Genomic DNA, 24,357 nt, shown 5'->3' with positions numbered 1-24,357 from the left:
TCTTGAGTACGTCCGTCCCTGGTTTCGCCTCAAGTATTTAATGTACGGGACTCATCAATGCCATTTACATAGCAATCTGGAATTGCAAAATTCAGTTTCAACAGATATTCGAATCTATCCAAGAAAAGGAAGAAGATTTCGATGGGTAAAAAGCATTTTCACCCTCTCCAATCTGATTCGAGTTTTGATATAAGCCTCTGTCTGAACCAGAAGGTGTTCCTATATTCCACCTTCGAGGCTATACACATTACATACTCATCATGTCAATATAAACACAAAACAGTGAGAATTAATGTCTGAAGATTTTTGGGAAGAAACTTGATTTGCAGGAAAAAAAAATCAGAAGCTCCTCAAAAGAAATACAGAAAAGTATTTGATGGATCAGAATTGATGTTTGACTCCTAACTAAGCCATGTATGAAATTTGACTAAAGTACTTAGGTTTTATATGGCTAGTAGCACAACAGACCAGTTTCCGGCCAGCATCTTTGATACTGCAGCTATGTCCACGATCCAGTTCCTCAAGCCAAAACAAAGTCGTTGGATCAACAAGGTCCACAATGTTTCATCTATTTTTTTCTCTACAATTTTCATCCAAGAGTGTTGACTTTATTTTTTAAAGACAAATTTGGTTCCATAATGGCATCTCAAGTTTCTCTTTTGGAACTTTTTCTTTGTGTTTCTCTAATGGAGAAAAGTTGCAGAACCACTCACAACTTTTTGGATGTTGACCACTTGTTCTCTTAATTCGTTGTTGTCATCTCTGACATGGAATTCGTAGCCATGATCGACGACGAGACAATCAATATATTTATGTTGAATTCAGATTCAAGTGGTAATGACCCTATTCCAACGGCTTTGCTCTAGAAACAATTTCTATGAAAACCGCTGGAATTTCATCGAATGTATAATTACTAAAGGTAATCTTATCTGTGATTTATGAATGCAACCGGGGCTTCTAGCTCTAGTGGTAAATGGTTTACAGCGGTGAGTACCACTACCTGGGTTTGAATCCTGGCCATTGGAAAATTAATATTTTGGCATCGCCAGGGACACAGGACCGACACGTGGCAACACGTGACTAGTCTAGATCACTTTTGTGGGGCTAGAATATCTCTGTATAATTCAAAAAAAAAATCTCATCGTTATATTATCGAAAGAGATGGTTTAGAATAAAACTTTTTCAAAATTTATTTTATGTGTTACATTGTATTTTATTTCTTTTAAACTTGCAATTGGTTGCATCTTTAATATCTTATTTGTAAGACCATCATTATCGGCGTCCTCAATAACGTATCTTAACAATAATAACCCAAAATTTAAATCAAAAATAGGAGAAAAGGAAAGAAACGTATGTTAATTAAGAACTTTTTGAGCATGTCCTTAGGGACACGTGGCAATAAAAAGACCGAAATCGAGTACCAATCGTCCATCACCGAATTCGATAATGGCGAAATTTTTGGCGAAATTTTTAATCCCCTACTCTCTGACGATGCCGATTCCTCCTCCTCTGCATCATCATCGACGATCTGTCTCGGCCATGGAAACCAGGAGCACGACATCATCAAAGCATGTTTCCTCTTCGGATTAGGCGCCGAGATCGCCAGCGATACGACGGTGGCGAGCATGCGTAAGAACTCTATGGAAGGGATCGCGACGAGAGCCAGGTATGTAGCATTCCGGATCTTCACGGACGCCGTGGCGAGGAAGAACGACGGAGATCCGAACGTATCATCTTAAATATCTCCACTTTGTTGAATGGTCCTACCAATAATCTTAATTTTAGCTATTGTCCTTAACTATGTATCTTAAGTTAACAATATTAATAAACTAAGGTAAGGACACAAAAATTGGTCCTTCCAATGTGGATGCTCTAATGTTACAACTTATATAGATAAAATAGTTGTTAAAATTATCTTTTTTTGGGAAATTCTTCTCTGTCAAATATTTTCTTTCCTTTTTGTTTTGAAATATTCCTATGTTGTTTCCTTTAATAAAAAGAGAGATAGAGGAAACAACGTTCCTTCTTCCAGATTTCTCAGATTCTTTCCCTTATTTAGAAAAAATCCCAAAATCAAAAAAGTAAAAAGAAAAACACACATTCTGATTATAGGGGTTTAAAGAAGTTTCTGACAGATTCTCCGGCGAAATTCTCGGCAATGTCGACGTTTTCGCCGTCTCTGGTCCTCTCTCTCATCCTTCTCAACCTACTTTTGGTTTCATCGACCACAGAGATGATCAAGGAAGGAGAGATTCGACTACCTTCTGAGAAGATCAACGGCCAATTCTGCAACGCAACGGCTAAACCGGTTTCTTGCCCGGTTAAATGTTTCAGGGCTGATCCGGTTTGCGGCGAAGACAGCGTTACTTATTGGTGCGGTTGTGCAGACGCTTTATGCCACGGAGTTCGTGTTTCAAAACCAGGTGCATGCGATGTTGGTAATGGCGTTGGTTTGTCTGTTCCAGGACAAGCTCTGCTTTTGATCCACATTGTCTGGCTCGTGGCTCTTGCCTTCTCTATTCTCTTAGGCCTCTTCTGACAAAATCTTTTGTTGATATATTTTTTATTTATTTATTGTCCTGTATTGAAAACTACAAAAAAAAAAAAAAAAACTAAGATGAAGAAGGATCGTTATTTGATTTGGTCCGTACAAATGAAGCTTTCTTGAATCTAGCTTTCTCCATCTCTTTCCCTAGATAATCCAAGATCGTGTCCGTTACGTGATTAGGCAAACAGTTTGCATCTAGCATCACTTTCAAGTACTTGTAGGCTTCTTTCAACCTCCCCGCTTTACTATTCACTTCGATCATGGTATTGTAACTCACGACGTCGGGGTTTACCCCATTGCTCTTCATGTGATCAAACAGTCTCGTCGCTTCGTCTAGCCTGTTCGCTTTCCCTAGCGCGTTGATCAATGTGTTGTACATCACGATGTCTAGATACCCTCCTTGCTCTGTCAGTTTTTCGAGCACCGCGCTTGCTAAGTCCGCTCTTCCCAATTTACCAAGCCCTTGGATTATCACATTGTATGTTGCGATGTCCGCCGCGCAGAAGTTCTCGCCCATTTGGTCGAGGACTCCGCGGGCGGTTTGGTAGTAGCCCTTTTTGACGAAGGAGCTCATCATCGAGTTGTAGGTGTAGCTGGTGAGATTGGTTACACCCATATCGTTGAATATCTCGAACAGCTTGCAGGCTAAGCTGAGATCACCTTTGGAGAGGTAGATAGATAAGAAAGTGTTCATCATGTCCACGTCGAAAGAGTCCGCCTTCGCTTCAACTCTCTGCCCTCTGGCTAAACCAAACAAGGGCTTAGGTTGGTTAGCCTGGTGGGCTAATCGGTCCATGTACGGAGATGATGACCAAGGATCATCATCTTCTTCTTCCAAAGGTGTTACTTCTTTTGAACTCACCGTGCTAATGATATCTAGGAAGCTTCCTTTACTTGGGAACATTGGAGTGTAATCTTTTTCTTTACTCTGTGTCCGTTTCATCGAAGCTTCAACTCCAGCGTTCCATCTCAAGACATTAGGCACCAAGCTCCCTTCCCTCACGTGCTTCATCAGCTTCTCTTTCCAATCCCACCTCCCTTGTCTATGAAACTCGACCAAAAGCGAACTTATCGTAACCAAATCAACAGAGTACCCTCTCGTTTCCATCTCCTCAACCAACTTCACCGCTCCGTCCACCTTCCCTTCTCTACAAAGCTGCAACACAACGATACTAAAACTAACACCGTCCACGAACTGACCCTTCTTGTTCTTCAAATCACAAAACAGAGTAAACCCAGCCTCCGCCCGCCCGTTCCTAAACAACCCATCGATAAGAATATTGTAAGTCCAGCAAGACGCTCTCACCCCTTCTTGAACCATCTTCTCAAACAGCTCACACGCTTCACTAACTCTCCTCGCCTTAAACGTCCCGTCTAGAAGAGAATTATACAAAACAGTGTCGGGAACAAACCCGTTGTACTCCATCTCACCAAACACCCTCATCGCATCGTCCATACGATAAGACTTACAACACCCTTGGATCAAAACACGGTACGTGGAGTTATCAGGCTCATGACCAGAGACTTTCAGCTCATCCCACACAGCTAAAGCATCTCTCACTCTCCCAGCTAAACACAAGACATGAATCAAACTGTTGTAAGTGCATGTATCAGCATCATCGTTCATCTCTTTAAACAAACTCAAGGACGATTCCAAATCGCCCCATGTGCCAAACGCGTGGATGCATATGTTATAACCGCACGTATCAAAACGGAATCGTTTTGTTCCCTTTAGCTTATCAAAAACCGTTTTGAACTCTTCTCTCATATCAGCTCTCTTTAAACCAACCAAGAGGTTGTTAGCAGCGACGTTACCAGGGAGATAACTTAAAGAACCTTCTAGAAGCTTAAAGAAGATCGAAAGAGCAAGAGAGAGTTCCTTCTTCTTCAACAGAGCGATGAGAACAGAGTCGTATACGTTTAAGCAGCCTCCTGACTCCTCCTCCATGTAATCCAAAACTCCCAACGCTGAGTCATACTTACCAGAACGGATCAACGAATCTAAAACTACTTTAGACGTTGTTTGATCTAAGCTGATGTTGTCTTCCTTCATCGAGTTCAGGAGATCGGGGACTTCTCCGAGGAGTCCTGTGCGGCAGACGGTGCGGAGGATCTGGGAGTAAGCTGAGGAGGAGTGTTTGTACTCTGGACGGAGGGAGAGGCGGCACCATCGGAAGAAGATGAGCTTCTTTGAGGGGTCTAGGGAGTTTCGGCGGAGGATTTGGAGGACGATTGGTTCTGAGATTGGTGTTGTGTTGGCGTCGAGGTTTCGTGTGCCGGATTGGGATAAGGTTTTGGTGAGAGAAGCGATGATGAGGATGTTGCAGAGCTGTGGGAATGGTGGGGTTTTGGATTGAGGGAGGCTGGAGAGGGCGGATGATGCGGCGGCGCTTGCTCTCCCGTGACGCATCGCGTTGTACAGCGACAACAGATGGGAAAGAACTGAACTGATGTCGGAACAGATGAAAGCAAAGAGAAAAACGGCACTGTTGTGTTGAAACTGAACCGAAATAAACCGAATAAAAAACTGAATCAAACCAATCAATATATAAATGGTTCTTACATTTCTATATTATAAAGAATTTTTATTTGCTTCAGATATACATGACCATCCAAGTACCAAATCAATTTTTTTTCGGATATCAAGGTTTTTAAGTTTTATTAAACTTTATTCGGATATTATATATTTCTGGACGGGATTCGAGTCAGATTCTTCCAAATCCGGGTAGAAACCTAAAAATATCTAAATAATCTATATATTTAAAATGTCATTAAATCATTTATACAAAAATTGTAAAAAAACAAAATTCACGTGGGCGCGCGGATCAAATTCCAGTTTCTATATTATAAAACCCTAAAATAGTCTGTAAACCAAAATGAATTAAAAAATTATTGTGGATATGAGTTAGTTTACCACCCGAACTAAACCAAACTGAATATTACTCTAACCAAATTTGCATTGGTTATGAAAAGAATTACTCTATACCCGAAACAACCAATTTGAACCGAATATAAACCCAAATGACAAATAATCTTTTTTTAAAAAACAGGCCCGTTTAACTAGAGTAATGGGCTCACTTTGAGGCCCATTGATTCTCGCTTTTCAATCGATAAACCCTAAGGTCTTATCTCCGTCGTCTTCATTCTTCCTTTCGCTCGCCGTTTCCACCGAAACAACGAGAGAGAAGACTCAATCGTCTGTAAAACAATGGGTTTCAAGAGGAAGAAGGGCGACGGAGACGGCGAAGAAATGGAATCCGAAGTTCGCGGAAGACCGAGCTTCAACACGGCGGAGAGGAGGAACGTGATACTACCGTCGATGATAAAGAACAAAGACAAGAGAGCCAAAGTCTACGCGAAGCAGAAACACGAGAAGAAAGTCGAGAAGCAGAAGAAGATCAAGGCTCGTGACGCCGCTGAGAAGCAAGCTCTCGATCTTGGCGAAGAGGTAAACGAGCTCGAGATCTTGATAATGTTATTTGATTTTTGGGAATCTAAAACGTCGTCGTTTCGTGTTTTCGTTTGCAGCCTCCGCAGAAGATGGTGCCGAAGACGATTGAGAATACGAGAGAAGCTGATGAGACTGTTTGCAGACCTGATGATGAAGAAGTAAAGTTTTCTACTTTTGTGTTTTGAGTCTTCTTCATGTTTCAATGTTCAAAGTTTTGATCTTTTTGCAGTTGTTTGCGGATATCGATGCTGATGAGTTTAATCCTGTCCTGAGACGTGAGGTTACTCCTAAGGTTTTGATCACTACATGTCGTTTCAACTCCACTGTACGTCTTTTTCTCTAGACGTCACTGTTTCATTAGCTGTTGTAAGGTATTGTTGTGTTGATTCGTTTAAGTGTTATACGTGCATTGTAGAGGCGGAACTTATACTATTACCTACCACATTGTCTCTCGTAAGCTGTTATATAGTCTATGTAGTTAGTTTTGATTTGTTTATGTGTTATATGTGCATTGCAGAGACATAACTTATACTATAACCTACTATTGTCTCATAACACATTGTTTAGTTTTTTTTTTGTGATTTTTTGCTTCATGGAATGTTGTGTTAGAGCTGTTTTGATTCGTCTATGTGTTATATGTGGATCGCAGAGACAAAACTATACTAGTCGCATCACGCATTTAGTTTTGTTGTGATTTTTTGCTTCCTGTAATGTTGTGTTAGAGCTGTTTTGTTTCGTCTATGTGTTATATGTGGACCGCAGAGACAAAACTATACTAGTCTCATCACGCATTTAGTTTTTTTTTTGTGATTTTTTTGCTTCATGTAATGTTGTGTTAGAGCTCTTTTGATTCGTCTATGTGTTATATGTGGATGGCAGAGGCAGAACTATACTATAACCTACCATTGTCTCATAAGTCATAAGTCATATTGTATGTTTTGTTGTGATATTTGCTTCGTGTAATGTTGTGCTTGGGCTGTTTTGATTTATTTATGTGTTATATGTTTATTGCTAACACAAAACTTATACTGTAACCATCCACTGTCTCATATAATACATTGTATAGTTTTGTTGTGATTTTTGCTTCATGTAATTTTTGTGTTTGAGCGGTTTTGATTCGTTTGTGTTATTGCAGAGAGGACCTGCGTTTATATCGGAGTTACAGTCAGTGATCCCGAACTCTGATTATCGCAAGAGAGGAACTTATGATTTGAAGAAGGTAAATGACTATTAGCCTCAGAGACGTCTTGTAGAAAGTTCAACTCTTTGCAACTATGTGTATCAGTGTATAACCTTTTAGATATATGGTTATGCAGATTGTAGAGTACGCAAAGAAGAAAGATTACACATCTCTTATTGTAGTCCATACTAATCGCAGAGAGCCTGGTTAGCTTTTCGCTCTTCTAAGTTTTATGTTCTGTTATCACTCTTTACATGGTTTGTTTCAAGCTTTTTTTTAATAAAAATGATGTAGATGCGCTCCTTATCATTGGTTTGCCAAACGGTCCTACTGCTCATTTCAAGTTGTCAAATCTTGTTCTAAGGAAGGATATCAAGGTATGTTACCAAACACATTTTGTCTTCTCTTCTCTACATGTAAGAGTGTGGATTAGTGAATAGTGAGTACTTGATTTTAATGCAGAACCATGGAAACCCTACAAGCCATGAACCGGAGCTGGTTTTAAATAACTTCACAACTCGTTTAGGAAACCGTGTTGGGAGGTAAACTATAGTGTCTGAAAGTGTTGTTGAGTTCATTATTGTCTTTGATCTCTTGTGGCTAATGTTCTGTTTCTGTTTTTTTTCTCTCAGGTTTTTTCAGTCGCTGTTTCCTCAAGAACCTAACTTCCGTGGTAGGAGAGTTGTAACGTTCCACAACCAGCGTGACTTTATATTTTTCAGACACCATCGGTAAACATAGTTTCTCCCTACTCTTTTAGATTCTCCTAAAACATGTATTGAACAAAATTGCAATTCTGTTTTTGCTTAGTTACATATTCGACGTAAAGGAAGACAAACAAAGTGGTTCCAAAGGGAAAGACGGTGTTGCTAAAGAGAGAGTAAAGCCTCGTCTTCAGGTTAGCATAACTAAAGATTCACATCTCTTTTGTGTTTAGGATCTATCAGTTTATATATATCCCATGAATGTTGGAATCTATGTGCAGGAATGTGGTCCTAGTTTCACGCTTAAGCTAGTTACGTTACAGCATGGAACCTTTGACACAAAAGGTGGAGAGTTTGAATGGGTTCATAAGGTAAAAAAATTACCACAAGATTATATTATTATTATTTGTTTTGATGATGTTAATTAAAGAGTTTCGGTAAGTATTTAATTATTTATCTTTCATGTTTTGTGTTTTCACTACAGCCTGAAATGGACACAAGCAGGAGGAGGTTCTTCTTATGATGAAAGCTGCTGTCTTAACCCAAGTTTTGTGTTTATTTATGTTTGAAGTTTTTATCCCAAACCAAATCTGTAGGTTACTTGCATTGCTTGCAGAACTTCACACTTTCTTCTCAATATAAGTCATCAAGATTTCAACAATTTTGGTCGTGTTTGATTCGAGCAACGGTGGTTAATATAGAGAAAGTAATGATAATTGTTACGACCACTGTACCCAAAAATATAGAGAGTAATGATAATAGCCGACAAAAGAAAAGTAAAAAAAAAAAGTAATGACGTTTTTTGGCCTACGTCTTTATCGTTACGACGACTGTACCGAAAAATATTAATTTTCGGAAGATGCTTGCAAATTAAAAATGAGCGTTCAATAACTTTTTTTTGGGCTAAACCGTTCAATAACTTCTCCTTTTTAGCAAAAGCGCTCAATAATTTAACACTCTCCATTAACAGCAAAAACAATACTAATCTATTATCGAGATAAAATTAAAATTTATTTAGAGTGTGACTGGAAACTTTTGGAACAAATGAAAGTAGGTAATAAAGTGAAAATTACAGAAAATAAAAAAGCGAAAATAGGAACCATAAAGGGAAAATTTGGAAAAATATATTTAGATGAGATTGTATTATGAAAACTACACCATTTATTATTATTTTTGAAAATTACACTTAACTTTATATGAAATGACTAATTTAACCTAATTGGCAATTTACAGTAATTTAATATGCATACTGAAACTAATATTTAAACTGGAATTATTGTTTGTTAAAATTAAAAATAAATACAGGTTCAGAATTAAACTACTTTTATCTATCTATCTCTTTCCCAACCGAGAGAAGTTTAGGAATTCTTTTATTTTATTTACATCTATTTTTCCTGAACATCCACCAATATCTACCAAAAAAGCAAGAAAAATGGAACCCACTTCCCAGAGAAAGGTGATGAAAAAAAAAAAAAATACCCACCACAAACAATAACCAAAACATTGAATAAAAGAAACAAGTCTTTGCTATCGGGAATGAAAGAGCCACTATATCTTTAAAAAGGTGGAGCCACTAGCTGCTGCCTTGACTTTGGTTCAAAATCATGAAAAATCTTCGAATGAGAAAACAGAAAACAAAAAATCAATGAAGCAAAAGGTTCAGTAGAAAGTAATGAGCCTCCCTTATCCCAAAGTGACGACATTAAATTGTACGCAGAAGATACCAACATAATCTTTTATCTTATAGTATATATGTATATATCAACTGATATTACGTGAAGATAATCTTATATATTTCAAATTATGCAATATAAATTTAAGTATGTTTAATTATTATTATTTTAAATAAATTAATAAGAATATTAGTAATTTTAGATTTTATTTTATTCTTCAAAATACGGGTCAAAATTGTCTTATCACATATGAACAAGTTTAGTTTTCAAAATTATTTAAAGACAGTGTATTCTCCAAATTTCAAAACTTAAATAGGCTAATTTGCAAAATATCCCATAAATGAAACACGAGAGTTACTATAATTATTTTTTTCCTTTTATTCTTAAGAATATATAAACACAACGGAATATACAGGAAAGTCTAAAAATCTTTGGATAAAACAAAATCTGCAACTACAACTACTTGGATTCGAAGTTCCCAAAAGTTTCCATAATGAACCATCAGAAAATCTATTTTGTCGGCTGTCGTTGGAGAAAACTTTTGTTTTCTTTATTCTTTTCTGTTTTCAGTTTCATCTGTTAGCTAGTGTCTGGGGATATAATAAAAATATTTTCGGAGTAACTAAAGTTCGTTTAACCTTATTACTGGGGAGCATAATGGATTAGTAAAACAGATCAACATTAAACTTCTGACACTATTTCCCTAATACACATCTGATAAAAAAATTTAAAAGAAATTGGAGTTTATCAGCTTGAGGTGTGCATCAGTGCATAACTTAAGTAAACGAAATATTTACTAAGATTAGACCAAAAAATATATATTTACTAAGACAAAAATCACAAAAATAAGAATAAAATGGAAAGAGATCGACACACAGGGTTCAGCCACGATTGAGAAGTTACATGTTGGCTTCTTAATTTCTGTATAAGGTGGATAAAAATGATGGCTCCCTCACGTGCTTCTGAGTCTAGCTAGATCCAATGCTAACTTAGAACTCGTCATTTCACTCATATACCATTTCAGATTTTTAGGAGCAGGGCATACACCATTTGTTTTTTTTTTTAACCATTTGTTTTCTTTTTAAAAAACTTTCAATGGTGGTTGAGGAGGTAAGCGTTGTCAAGGCACGTCTGTGATATTTTCTTTAAAAGGTAAAAACTCTAAATCAATTAATTACTACAAGCCTGGTTATTGCAGAAAGCAATCAAGCTATGTTGACGTTGCCGTCAATGGTGGCGGCTATTACTGGAAAAAGGATTTTTTCTGCCAGTTCGAAGGAAATAAAAGGAATGGTTCGAAGCCTGATTTGATTGGTAACATACATTACCGCAAAACAATTAAAATGTGATTTTAATAATAATAAAACATATAAATACATATGTATTAGAGATTTTTACTACAATTAATAACGGTACAATCGGTCACCATTCGAAACCTAGGTTCGGAGTTCCCAAAAATCTTCATAGTGAAACATCAGTAATCTGCCACATTCAGTGCACAATAAAAAATATATAATTTGTCATTGTCGTTAGAGAGATATTTTGTTTTTGGTTTTCAGTTTCTCTTGTCAGCGTTTGAGGAAAACATTAAGAGTGTGACTAATAACTTTTAGAGTAAATCAGAGAAATTAATAATAAAATGGTAATGAGAGAAAATGAAGAAAGATAATCAGTCGCAGTGATAAGAGTAAGAGTATGATTGCTAATCTTTAGAGTAAATAGATGAAAATAACATAGTGTAAACAAGAGAAAAAATTAGAGTGTTGATTGCTCTAATAACCTTTTGACATTTGCCAAAAAAATAAAAACATTGTTTCTCTAATAAATCTGATGACTTTTAAATAAATGTGAGAATTAAAAGAATTTATTAAGACAGAAACAAAACAAAAAATAATTAAAATAAAAAAAAGACACACAAATACGGTTGTAGCTGCGCTTAATAAGAAGCTACATGTCGGCGGCAAGGTGATTGAAGTCGCCCACGTTCTTCTGAGAAATTACCGAAACTAATTTGGTTATTTTTGTTTTATTAATTTCAAAGACGGGAGAAGGAGGTTGTGTATAAATATGAGGTCCCCCAAGAAACAACAACAAAAAAACAGATAGAAAGAAACCCTTTTGTGTTTCGAAAAAAAAAAGTGTTCCAAAGAAAAGAGAAAGAAACCCTTCCGTGTTTCAAAAAAAAAAAGAAAAAAAAGAAGAAGAAGAAAGAAACCCTTCTTCTCTCAAACCCTTCTTTTGTGTAAAAATGAAGAAGAAACCGGTGGGGTATAGATTTAGTCCTACTGGACTGGAACTGATCAACCATTACCTCAAGAACAAGATTCTTGATAAACTATGGCTCGTCAACGACGCCATTAACGAGATCAACATCTGTGCTCACGATCCAAAGTTCTTGCCTGGTAACTTCATCCTCTCTTTCTCAACTTCAGAGATCAATCACGAATCATTTCTAGTTTTGACTTTTTTTTTTGTTGCAGCGTTATCGAAGCTGGACTCAAAGGATCTTGTATGGTACTTCTTCTGTCGAAGGGAGTACCACGTACCTGAGAAAAAGAAGGGAACGAAGAGGACAACACCTTCTGGGTATTGGAAAGCTACTGGTGTTGATCGGAAGATCAGGGAGAAGGGTGTTGAGATCGGGATCAAGAAGACGCTTGTCTACCATGAAGGTAAATCAACTAATGGTGTTTGGACTCCTTGGGTCATGCACGAGTATCACATCACTTCCTTGCCTCCTACTCAGGTATAACTATCTGAACGATTCAGTTTGAGATTCTATGTTAGCTGAATTGGTCTTTATGTTTCATTTTTTTTGTCCTTGATGTGAATATGGTGGGGTTTGAGATTTTGATTCAATTTGTTAGCTTAAGTTGAGATTATGTGTTAGTTGAATTGGTCTTATGTTTCATGTTTTATTGCTTCTGATGTAGTCTTGATCTTCTTGATCTGAATATGGGTGATGTATATTCAACAAGTAATCTTCTTTAAATGAATTTGGGTGTTGGATACTATCTTTAGCTCATGTTGAGGTTTTATTCTTATATGAGTTTTTTTTAATATGAATTGTGGTCTACTTTATCCATTTGCTAGATGAGATCGATTTGGCTGGTTTTGATTCAGTCTTTCTCTGATCTCTTTGATAAGCTTTCATTTCCCCTGTGTGATGCTGCTACCTATTGATTAATTTGAGATTTTGTGTTTCATTTTGTTTTTCTTGATCTTCTTGATGTGAATATGGGGTTTGATTCATCTGTCTCCGATCTAGTTGACATTACCCATTTGAGATTCTGTGCTTAGTTGAATTGGTCTTATGTTTCATATTTTCTTGATCTTCTTGATGTGGATATGGGGTTTGATTCATCTATCTCAGATCTAGTTGACTTTCCCTACCTTTATCTCAATTTGAGGGTCTAAGTGTTATACAAGTTGTGGCATAGTTTTATATTGCTTCTGTCAAAGGTTGTGAATGGTAGAGTTGTCTTAGTGTTGTATAATCAACAAGTAATATTCTTAAAATGTATTTGGCCTTTTAATTTATTTATGCTCTAGTTGTTGGATGCTTGCTATATTTAGCTCAATTTAAGGGTTTTAGTGTTATATGTGAGCTGTGGTCTAGTTAATTCAATTATTTTGTTTCTATCAAAGCTCATTAAACACTTGTTTTTTTTTTGAGGCCTAGTTTTATGTTGCTGCTGTCAAAGCTTGTGGTAGAATTGTTTGAAGTAATTCAATTTTGTTTTGCTAGAACAAACTCATGTGTGTGTGTACCTTTCTGGAATTTTGTTACAGAGGAACTATGTTATCTGCCAAGTAATGTACAAGGGTGCGGACGGCGATAGTTTGTACGGTAATAACTCCAATGAGTTAAGCCACTCCACCATGGTCTCTGACTTGAATACTGTCAGAGAGATTAACACTGCCCCTGAGGTGAGTCCAGTTTATGACAATGTGTTTCAGCTTTTCATTAGTATTTATCAAACCCATTTATTTTACATATTCAGGTTGAGCAACCAAGGGAAGAAGATTTCTACATGTCTTGGGATGATTTGGCCAACCCACTGAACGAGCAGGATGATCCCTCTCTATTCAATCCAGACACGTTTTTCAACGACGACTACTGCCCTTACCAGCAGCAGCCGCAAGCTCCCTGCGATGATGATTATATTAGTAAACTGCTGAGTTTTAACGGAGGGAATCATGCTGATGTACTTGGAGATCTAGACATCACAATGCAAGAGCACCGCAACGATCACAGGCCAACGAAAGCTTTTACAGGGATCATTGTTGATTGTAGCAGTGATAACGATGCTAAATCCATATCTGCAACGGTAAGCATGTTAGAACCAATTATTATAAATTTGACATGCTTGTCCATGCAAATTTTGATTTTACTTTTTATAAATAAATATTTATTTTATATACATAATATATATATTTTAAAAATTTATCACTGCTAAATAATTGTTTAATATGATAATTTTATTCAAAATAATATTATAGTTTATATCTGCAACGGTAAGCATGTTGGAACCAACTATTATAAATTTGTCATGCTTGTCCGTGCAAATTTTAATTTTAATTTTTATAAATAGATATTATTTTATATACATAATATATATTTTAAAAATTTATCACTGCTAAATAATTATTTAATATGATATTTTAAACACAATAATATTATGGTTTATATTTGCAACGGTAAACATGTTGAAACCAATTATCATAAATTTGACATGTTTATCCGCGCAGATTTGATTTTACTTTTTATAAATAAATATTTATTTTATATACATTATATATATTTTTAAAATTATCACTGCTAAATAATTATTTAATATGATATTTTTAAACACAATAGTATTATAGTTTATATCTGCAACGGTAAGCATGTTGGAACCAATTACTATAAATTTGACATGTTTATCCGCACAAATTTTGATTTTACTTTTTATAAATAAATATTTATTTTATATACATAATATATATTTTAAAAACTTATCACTGCTAAATAATTTTTTAATATGATAATTTAAACACAATAATATTATAGTTAATATTGAGTTATTTTATTTTATTTTTTGAATCATTAAGTGCATTATTCACATTTATAGAGTACGATCTGCGTATTTGTACATGTATATTTTTATTCTTTAATAGATCGAAAAATTAATGTATGATTAAATTGTTATATGTATTATTTAAATTTGTTGCTATGTATTTTACCCGGACCTGAAAACCCAAATCGAAAATGATCCACAAAAAAAGATTTGGGTCAGGTACGAATAATTGTTTAATATGATATTTCTAAACACAATAATTTTATAGTTTACATTGACTAATTTTATTTTGTTTTTCATTCATTAAATGCATCATCCACATTTCTACAATATAATATGGTCATCTGAACATATGTATTTTTATTCTTTAGTGGATCAAAAATTTAATGTATGATTTGATTGTTATATATTATTTAAAATTCGGTGCTATTTATTTTATACCCTTTGACATTTTATTGGATTCGTCCGATTAACAATATTATAAGGCGCAAACGGTTATGCTGAATAACATTAGAAAATAGAGAGTTACCATTAACAATTATGTTGAATTAAATTTAAATATCAAGAGTTACATTAAAAAATATCAAAACAGAAATCGGATAATTAGAACCTATGTTGTTATTTAATGTGTGTTACCTAAGAGTGGATGATAAAGAAATGATGATGGTAACTATTTAAAGAAGCTCATGATGTTAATTTAGACTATGTTTTGAAACTCCATACTGAACGTCGTTGTCAATCTTTTAGATCCAAGAGCTTATCATCTTTAAGCCCTCTCCGAAAACTTTCAGTTGCGCATACATATTTATTAACTGTGAAGATTGTTTTCAGTCTCTTTGAGGATAATGAATAACTGAAATTGGGACTATAATTTTACAAATCCATTTAGTATGTGATCAAGTAAAACATAAATGCAGAAACGCCACAATTTTAGTTAGTATAGATGATAATTGAGAAAAACGCGTTGCTATACAAATGGAGAAAAACCTTTATTCATAAAGTGGCAAAGTTTTGGTATAAGTAGCACGACAAATAATCCATTTCGATTCACCATTTCATATTTAGGAAAGGGGATTAAGAAACGCATTGGGATATCCTTTAGTCAACTTAAAGACCTTTTGGTAGGAAAAAAGAAACTTGGAAGAACTTTCTACCTACATTTGAATAAAAAAATATACATGAACTCTGAGATAAGAGACTATGCGTTCTTGAAAGTGAAAAAAAAAACTAGAAAGCCAATCAAAAAATTTCATTGTTTAAACATCATTCCAAAATAAAACATTTCATCGTTTACACATCATTCCAAATTCTACACGATAATTTCTTATATATTCTCATAACTCTCTCAGATCATTTCGTTTCATCATCTTTAAAAAACCGTTCCATCTATATTCATGTAACACCGCCAGGTGTCTCAAGACAAGTGGTAATGATAAGCGATCGATTGAAAGTGGGGAGGAAAACACTCAGAGTGCAAGCAAGAGCATATGGTGATCTCATTTGCTCGGATCTAGACGTTGGTGGCTTGGTACGGCTCGGATGGTAACTGTTTGGATCTCATTTGCTCGGATGGTAATGGTGGATTGTTAAGATTCCAGCGATTAGTGATGGTGAAGAGCGGAGCTCTAACGTCGCTCGGCTCTCTTCCATGTCTCGGTTCTGCTACAAAATACCAACAAGAGAAAAGATATTCTATGGACAGAAGATACGATGAATCTGGTGGTGATTGGTTCGCGGGAGGCAGTTGTGGTGATGATTGGAGACGAACACAACGTCTTGTCTAATATGTCACATTTTAGTTAAATTATGGTTAGATGAGTCAGATTTTAATTGATCAAACATGAAGATACACTATTATTATTATTATTATTATTATTATTATTATTATTATAATAATAATAATAATAATAATAATAATAATAATAATAATAATAATAATAATAATAATACAGCCTAGAACCTTTGACACAAAAAGCGGAGAGTTTGAATGAGTTCATAAAAAGAAAAATTCACCACAAGATATTATTAGCTTTGATGCTGTTGTTCCTTAAAGAGTTTTCCTAAGTGTTTAACTTGTACCATTCTTGTTTTGTGTTTTCTTTACAGCCTGAAATGGACACGAGCAGGCGGAGGTTCTTCTTATGATGAATGCTGCTGTCTTCACCCAAGCTTTGTGTTTATTTTTGTCTGAAGTTTTTACCCCCAAACCAAATCTGTAGGTTACTTGCATAGTTGCATTGTTTGCAGAACTTCACATTTCTTCTCAATATAAGTATTTCAACAATATAGGTCGTGTTTGATTCGAGTCTAGCATTTTTAAGTATGTGACTGCCTAGCCTAAGCCCACTGGACTTATAAATTGTCTTCCTGAAGATTTACTCTTGTCGTCGGCGTCACTGGTGACGACTGTATCGAGAAAGTAATGACGTTTTTTTGGCCTACGTCATCGAAAAGGATTACTTCGCAAAAAGATGCTTCAAATTAAAAATGAGCACTCAGTAATTTAACATCTCTCCACTAACAGCAAAAGATGTTATATTTTGTACATTTAGGCAAGACATTCATACAACTAATCTATTATTGAGATAAAATTACATTCACTTAACCTTATTAATTTTTTATTGGAGATCATAATATATAGATTCAAAGCAATAGTTTAACTACTATTTCCTTTTTTTGTAAGTTATAAGTGCCACAGATATACATATGTTTTTTTGCTTCTATTCACCGTCAATATCTCTTAAGAAAATATATACACACAACGGAAAATACAATAAAAGCACGAATAAAAAACTCTTTAATCATACTCTAGATTAGAGTTTGATTTTTTTTTTTTTTTTTTTTTTTGGAACTCAGATTAGAGTTTGATTAAAATCTAAAAAATCGTTGGAATAAAACAAAATCTACAACTTAGGTTAGGTTTGAAGCCTTCAAAACAACTACTTAGATTCGAAGTTCCCAAAAGTTTTCATAATGAACCATCAGTAAAATCGACCATGTTTAATGTACAATCAACAAATTTATTTTTGTCGCTGTCTGTTGGAGAAATTTTTTGTTTTCTTTATTCGTTTCTGTTTACAGTTTCATTTATTGTTCAGTGTTTGGGGATAACATAAAACAAAGTTTTCGGAGTAACTAAATTAAGTTCGTTTAACCTTATCATTAGAGAGCATAAAACAGATCAATATTAAATTTTTCACACTATTTCCGTGTTAGATCTGATACCATATTAGAAAATTGGAGTTCTATCAGCTTTTGTCCATAACTCGTAAGTATAAACTTACTATACAAAAGATTCACAAAGACAAAACAAAAGAAAATGAAATAAACAAAATTAATTATAATAAACTGGGAAGACACACGCACACGGTTTAGCCGCGATTTAGAAGTTTCATGTGGGCTTCTTCTATATCTAAGTTAAAAGTGGTAGCTCACATGCTTCAGAGTGTATAGCTAGGTTTATTGCTAACATTTGTAATTTCACTCATTAACCAAATCAGTGACTCTGTTGTCTCTCCATTTCTGACTACACCATTTGTTTTCTTTTAAAAATCTTTCTATGTTTGTTCACTTGTTGAGAAGGTATGCGTTGTAAAGGCACGTCTGTGTTTTTTTCTTTCTAAAAATAAAAATCGCAAATCGCAAATTATTATAAGGCTATATAATATAAGATTAGGTCACATAACCAAGATTATTATATCGCAGAAAGTAATCAATTATTCATGTTGATATTGCCGTCAATGGTGGCGGCTATAACCCAGAAAAGAGAATCTTTCTGAAAATCCTTGGAAATAAAACAAAATTTACAATTTAGGTAATGGTCGAAGCCTTTAAAATACATAACTTATGTTCGAAGCTCCCAAAAATCTTCATAATGAACCATCAGTAATCTGCCACGTTCATTGCACAATAAAATATATATTTTGTCTTTGTCGTTAGAGAAAACTTTTGTTTTCTTATTCTTTCTTTTCTTTTTCTTTTTCAATTTCTTTTTCTCGTTTAGGGAAAACATCAAAAAACGTTTGGAGTAATCAACAAATTTAACCTTATTACTGGAGAGCACATTCTATAAGTAACGTAAGCAATACATAATACTCCCACTTTTAGGAATGTACTTTTATGTGTTTCAAATTTATTAAAATTTAACTAAAAATACACAAAACTATTTTATATAATTTGTTATTTTCTATAATTTTAAACCAACAAAAAACTCAACAAATACAATTATTTTTTCAAATTTAAAAGTTTTATTGCTAATTAATCGAAAGCACAGAAAAGCTCGAAAATAGATATATTTTTGAAGGAACAATTTTTCTTAAAACATTCACTTTGAAAACGGAAGGAGTGTACCAAATTAAAAAAAAATATTAACACTATTCCTAATAAATCTAATGATACATCTTCTAATCTGGTATAAAGTTTTTGAAATATTAGAAAGTTAGGTTTGGTCACACAAAATAAGATTACTAAACACAATAATTCTCACTTAAGACAAAATTAAAAAGAAAAACAAATTGTAATAAGAAACACACGGTTTATCGGCGATTAAGAAAAAAGAAGCATGTCGGCTTCTTACATCTAAATGGAACACATGCTACAGTGTTCAGACCCACTGATAACTAACCACGTGTCACTTTCACTATTTTCTGAGAAATTACCAAAATTAATATTTTTGTTTGTTTGTTTCATCAATACGAAAGGGGTATAAATTAGAGAGCCCGTTTCTTGCTTCTCTTCACCCTCTCACGGTCTAGTAGCGTTTGTTTTCTAAAAAAAAAACAGAGAGCAAACCCTAGATCGTGTGTAAAAATGGAGAGGAATCTCGTGGGATATAGGTTTAGTCCTACGGGAGAGGAAGTGATCAACTATTACCTCAAGAACAAGATTCTTGATAAACCATGGCTCGTCAACGAAGCCATTAACGAGATCAACATCTGTGCTCACGATCCAAAGTTCTTGCCTGGTAACTTCATCCTCTCTTTCTCAACTTCAAAGATCATTAATCATCATCCGATCATTTCTAAAATTTTGTTTGTTTTGTTCTGGTTGCAGCGTTATCGAAGCTGGAATCGAAGGATCTTGTATGGTACTTCTTCACTCCCAGGGAGTACCACGCATCTGAGAAGAAGAAGGGAACGAAGAGGACAACACCTTCTGGGTTCTGGAAAGCTACCGGCAAGGATCGGATAATCAGGGACAAGAGAGGACACGGTGTTGAGATCGGAATCAAGAAGACGCTTGTGTACCATCATGGTAAAGCTGCTAATGGAGTTGGGACTCCTTGGGTCATGCACGAGTACCACACAACTTCCTTGCCTCTTAACCAGGTAACAATCTGAAATTAAAGATTCAGTTTTAGATTCTCTGTTGTTGAATTGGTCTTTATGTTTCGCTATTTTCTTGATGTGAATATGTGTTTTGATTCATCTGTTTCTGATCTAGTTGAGTTCCCCTGTGTTAGTTGAACTTGTCTTATGTTTCCTTTTTTCTTCCTTGTGATGCAGTCTTGATCTTCTTGATACGAACATGGGTTTGATAAAGTTGTGGCCTAGTTTTATTTTGAAATTTCCTGTGTGTTGGTTTCTACCTTTAGCTCAGTTTGAGGGTTTAACTGTTAATACAAGTTGTGGCCTAGTTTTATGTTGCTTCTGTCAAAGCTCTTGATAAAGTTGTTTGAGTGATGTGTATTTCAACATAGTGGGATTTTTAAATTGAATTTGGAGTCTTGATGTATTTGTCTCTGATCTTGTTGTTGGATGCTATATTTAGCTTAGTTTGAGGTTTTAGTTGTGGTCTAGTTTATTCTTTTGCTTCTATCAAAGATCATCATAGACTTGTTTGAGTGATCTGTATTTTTCAATTTTGTTTTGCTGGCTAAGAACTCATTTTTGGAAAATTGCTATAGAAGTTGTGGCCTAGTTTTATGTTGCTTCTGTCTGAGCTTGTGGTAAGAGTTGTTTGAGTGATTAGTTATTCATCTTTGTTTGTGTGGAAAACAACTCATGTGTATGTGTGTACTTTTCTGGATTTTTGTTACAGAGGAACTATGTTATCTGCCAAGTAATGTACAAGGGTGCTGACGGAGACAGTTTGTACGGTAATAACTCCAATGCGTTAAGCCACTCCATGGTCTCTGACTTGAATACTGTCAGAGAGATTAACACAGCTCCTCAGGTAAGTACAGTTTCTGACAATGTGTTTCAGTTTTTCATTAGTATCATCAAACCCATTTAATTTCTTTTTTACATATTAAGGTTGAGCAACCAAGGCAGGATCTCTACTTGTCTGTGGATGATTTGGCAAACCCACTGAACGAGCAGGATGATCCCTCTCTATTCAATCCAGACACGCTTTTCAACGACAGCTACTGGGAAGATGAATATATTAATGACCTGCTGGGTTTTAACGGAGGGAATTATGATGATGTGCTACGTGCTCCAGACATCACAATGCAAGAGGATCGCAATGATCATAGGCCAAAGAAAGCTTTGACAGGGATCATTGTTGATTGCAGCAGTGACAGCGATGCTGAATCCATATCTGCAACGGTAAGCCTGTTGGAACCAATTATTATAATGCTCAATGGGCTAAGAAACCATTTTAATTGCTAAAATAAATCTTCACATCTCTTGTTTTTTTCTTAATTATTATTTTCATGGAGTTAATTTGTATACTAACCACTCACATTTTCACTCTAATATGACCAGAGTTACCAAGAAACATCAAGTCCAGATAGCTTTCATAGTTTGAGTGCACAATTCCACACTAGTGGAGACGAGATTCCATCTTTGAGGAAAGACTCCTGCACAGATATAAATCCTCATGCAGAAACTTCTATTAATAGAAAGACCCGGAAAGCTCATCTCACACGGCGCACGGTACCATCAAAACAAGAGGTCTTTGAGCTGCTCCTTTGTTGATTTTTTTTGGTCTTTTTTTCTTGTAACTCTTTACTTACTTTATATAGTATCCTTTTCAGGTGAATGAAGGAAAGTCTAAAGCCGTTAATGCATCCGTGGACAAGAAGAAGTCATCATCATCTATGGTGAAGACAGAGAAGAAGGGATGGTTTATTACCGAGGAAGCAATGGACAGAAGAAACCGCAAGAAGCCACGTTATATCTATCTCATGAACATGATCATAGGCTTGATCCTCTTGGTGGCTGTCATTGGCAACATCACATCTGTTTCACTAAGCGTCAAAACTTGAACCCGCTGATGAAGAAGCCAAAGCAGATGGATCGAAGCACTCGTTTTTAACTGTTGTTTTTTTCTTTCTGATTCTGTTTTTCTTTTGAATGTGTAATATTGTATCTGTGTGTATGTAAAATAGATGGACTCAATTGTTCTGGTGGGCCTGTATATCTTACAGGTATATCTTGAGCCTTAAAAAGTGAAATTTAATATTCTCAACCTAGTGTAAGGTATTTCTTGTCTCACAAGTCTCTTTACATATTATATGTTTGTGAAGATATTATTTGATTATAGGTGGATTTGGTCAAGATTTTACAGTTTTTTTGTGTAACATCTGCTTTTAACTTTCATCATTGTCTTCTCAAGGATTAGAATAATTAGATAATAATCTCTTCTTTTCAACTTTCTCCTCCAAAACGTTTCCCACAAGTTACCTAAGCTGCTCCAGAATGGGATCTTAATTCAGCGGTGGAGACTGACCATCAACGGCGAGATCTATGGAGCTTAAGAGGACTCCTGGTTGTAAACCCAAAGCCCACAACACAAGCTTTGGAGACAAAGGCCCAGTCATCTGCATCACCCTTCAACGGTAACAAAAGCACAGATCATGTGACGCCTAAAGGTAGTCTTCGTACGGGACATACAGCTAAGGAAATACAGCTATCAAACCGTTTTGAAACCTTAGGATTGTGTGCTGTCACATGCTGAGCTGTGCTCTCCTTTGTCTCTACATGAGTACATGTTTTCCCTATATAATGTACACTACTGATGACTGTTTCAGACAAGGATCCGACCAACTTAGGTTCATCGATTACAAGAGAGTACATTATATAGGGAAAACATGTACTCATGTAGAGACAAAGGAGAGCACAGCTCAGCATGTGACAGCACACAATCCTAAGGTTTCAAAACGGTTTGATAGCTGTATTTCCTTAGCTGTATGTCCCGTACGAAGACTACCTTTAGGCGTCACATGATCTGTGCTTTTGTTACCGTTGAAGGGTGATGCAGATGACTGGGCCTTTGTCTCCAAAGCTTGTGTTGTGGGCTTTGGGTTTACACTGGTGTGAGGTTTGGGGGATAAAATCATCTTTTGCTTTATCCCGAGATCAAGCTTTGCTTCTTTGTCACAATATAAAAATATAAATCCATAGATTTTACTAATAACTAATGCTGCCATAGACACCAATCTGCGGATGAGATGATAATCACTGTGAAATGGAAGAAGAAGAGACAGAGATGTATTTATAGAGAGAAACTGAGGTGATGGATTGGCCAATAATGAGCTGGTGGATGGTTTTGTTGGGAGAAGATAAGAGCCTTTGAATTTTCTTTTCTTTAATGATTAAAAAAATATTCTAAAAAGTATAAAATTCAATAAATATGAATTTGGTGGATACCACCACATAAAATCAAGCTTTTGATTCGTCTCCTAGTGCACATTCCACTTTTTCTCAAAGCAGTCACTTCACATGGATTTTAGGCGTATCCTGGATCTTCAAAGTTTGCTATCTTTTGGCTTTTTTTTCTGAGGATTTAGAAAATAAATATCGTCTGTATGAATGCATGAACTATTACAGAGGTTTGGTGAAGTACCTTAATGAATTCTCTGTTATTAGAGTAGAATATAAAGGGTAACTAGAGATCAAATTAGAGTTTAATAGCATTATTTCTGCGACATTGCTTATCCGCTATTTTGGCTGGTCTCTAACTACTAAGTCAATGACTTGTCATGACTAGGAGCCTTTTATTGACAAAAAATAGTCTTGGCTACTCTCTTGGCTTAGCAAAAGTCTTTCACTTGCATGTCGTTTTCAACTTATCAAATTGGTTATTGGCAATATCTGTAACTTATTTTGTTCAATGTTCAAGTTACCTTAGCATTGTGAAATAAATTTGTAATCGAAATCGAAATATTGTGTTGTTCTGGTAGGATTCTTGGCTTCCTATAGGCAGTATTCACAGTGTTGCAGGCGTCGCAAGGCCACATAATCTTGGAATAAGGAGTTTTGCACATTTTTAGAGGTTGTATATTAGACTGAATGGAACATCCGTAGGTGAAGGCATCCACAACTCAGAGAAGTGAATGAGCTCATAATTCACACAAGTCAGTTTTTTTTGGTCAAACACACAAGTCAGTTTCTAATTCAAATATTGGTGATATTCCTTTTTAGCATCACTCTTCAGATGATTTCAAGCCTACTTTCTCAGACCGCCATACTTAGGAACTAATTCAAACTCGAAATTATAACACGGTAACTTGGTTGAATCCCCTATATATTAAAAGAGAAACATTACAACATTTGAGGTAGCCATGTGTCATCACCACAGTGAATTTTAAAATCCTTACAAAAATATATTAGTCCATCTAAATATATAATAAATTTTTTATTAAACTAACCATAAATTTATTAATGACTTTCATTCTTTCATTAAAGAAAAACTACGGAATTGTCTAATGTAGCTAAAGTATATATATGAAAATTAATGATTTTGAATTAATAAAATAAATTAAACAACTACATTGACCATATGATAAAATTTAGA

The 24,357-nt window shown here is 35.2% G+C and overlaps 5 protein-coding genes and 1 non-coding gene across 6 annotated transcripts; 4 read left to right on the top strand and 2 right to left on the bottom strand.

The window, feature by feature from the left end:
* Window positions 1-102: 102 nt before the first annotated feature.
* Window positions 103-242, bottom strand: LOC125578873. Its single transcript, XR_007316954.1, has one exon. It is a non-coding gene; the product is annotated as a small nucleolar RNA snoR138 (small nucleolar RNA).
* Window positions 243-2,005: 1,763 nt separating this feature from the next.
* Window positions 2,006-5,116, bottom strand: LOC106430084 (pentatricopeptide repeat-containing protein At4g01570-like). The gene has a single exon (XM_013870863.3). The coding sequence runs from the start codon at window positions 4,956-4,958 to the stop codon at window positions 2,613-2,615; it is 2,346 nt and encodes a 781-aa protein (XP_013726317.2). The 5' UTR covers window positions 4,959-5,116; the 3' UTR covers window positions 2,006-2,612.
* Window positions 2,159-2,654, top strand: BNAA09G52200D. Its single transcript, XM_013870865.3, has one exon. It carries the CDS (start codon window positions 2,159-2,161, stop codon window positions 2,537-2,539), a length of 381 nt encoding a protein of 126 aa, XP_013726319.1. The 3' UTR covers window positions 2,540-2,654.
* A 565-nt stretch (window positions 5,117-5,681) lies between the features above and the next one.
* On the top strand, window positions 5,682-8,544 carry LOC125577654 (ribosome production factor 1-like). Its single transcript, XM_048739195.1, has 11 exons — window positions 5,682-5,996; window positions 6,077-6,157; window positions 6,229-6,324; window positions 7,135-7,218; window positions 7,316-7,385; window positions 7,474-7,556; window positions 7,642-7,721; window positions 7,812-7,910; window positions 7,990-8,077; window positions 8,165-8,254; window positions 8,368-8,544. Exons 1-11 carry the CDS (start codon window positions 5,757-5,759, stop codon window positions 8,404-8,406), a joined length of 1,050 nt encoding a protein of 349 aa, XP_048595152.1. The 5' UTR covers window positions 5,682-5,756; the 3' UTR covers window positions 8,407-8,544.
* A 2,835-nt stretch (window positions 8,545-11,379) lies between these two features.
* Window positions 11,380-14,903, top strand: LOC106430097 (NAC domain-containing protein 69-like). The gene is made up of 4 exons (XM_048739196.1): window positions 11,380-11,958; window positions 12,037-12,302; window positions 13,349-13,486; window positions 13,561-14,903. Exons 1-4 carry the CDS (start codon window positions 11,805-11,807, stop codon window positions 14,014-14,016), a joined length of 1,014 nt encoding a protein of 337 aa, XP_048595153.1. The 5' UTR covers window positions 11,380-11,804; the 3' UTR covers window positions 14,017-14,903.
* A 4,522-nt stretch (window positions 14,904-19,425) lies between these two features.
* LOC106430127 (NAC domain-containing protein 69-like) lies at window positions 19,426-21,881 on the top strand. The gene is made up of 6 exons (NM_001316108.1): window positions 19,426-19,579; window positions 19,669-19,943; window positions 20,656-20,790; window positions 20,871-21,164; window positions 21,324-21,512; window positions 21,596-21,881. The coding sequence occupies exons 1-6, from the start codon at window positions 19,426-19,428 to the stop codon at window positions 21,824-21,826; spliced, it is 1,278 nt and encodes a 425-aa protein (NP_001303037.1). The 3' UTR covers window positions 21,827-21,881.
* Window positions 21,882-24,357: the final 2,476 nt, after the last annotated feature.

Source organism: Brassica napus, chromosome A9 (assembly GCF_020379485.1).
Source record: "Brassica napus cultivar Da-Ae chromosome A9, Da-Ae, whole genome shotgun sequence".
Taxonomy (NCBI): Eukaryota; Viridiplantae; Streptophyta; class Magnoliopsida; order Brassicales; family Brassicaceae; genus Brassica; species Brassica napus.
The sequence above is the reverse complement of the archived record's forward strand: the minus strand, read 5'-3'. Positions and strand labels throughout refer to the sequence as shown.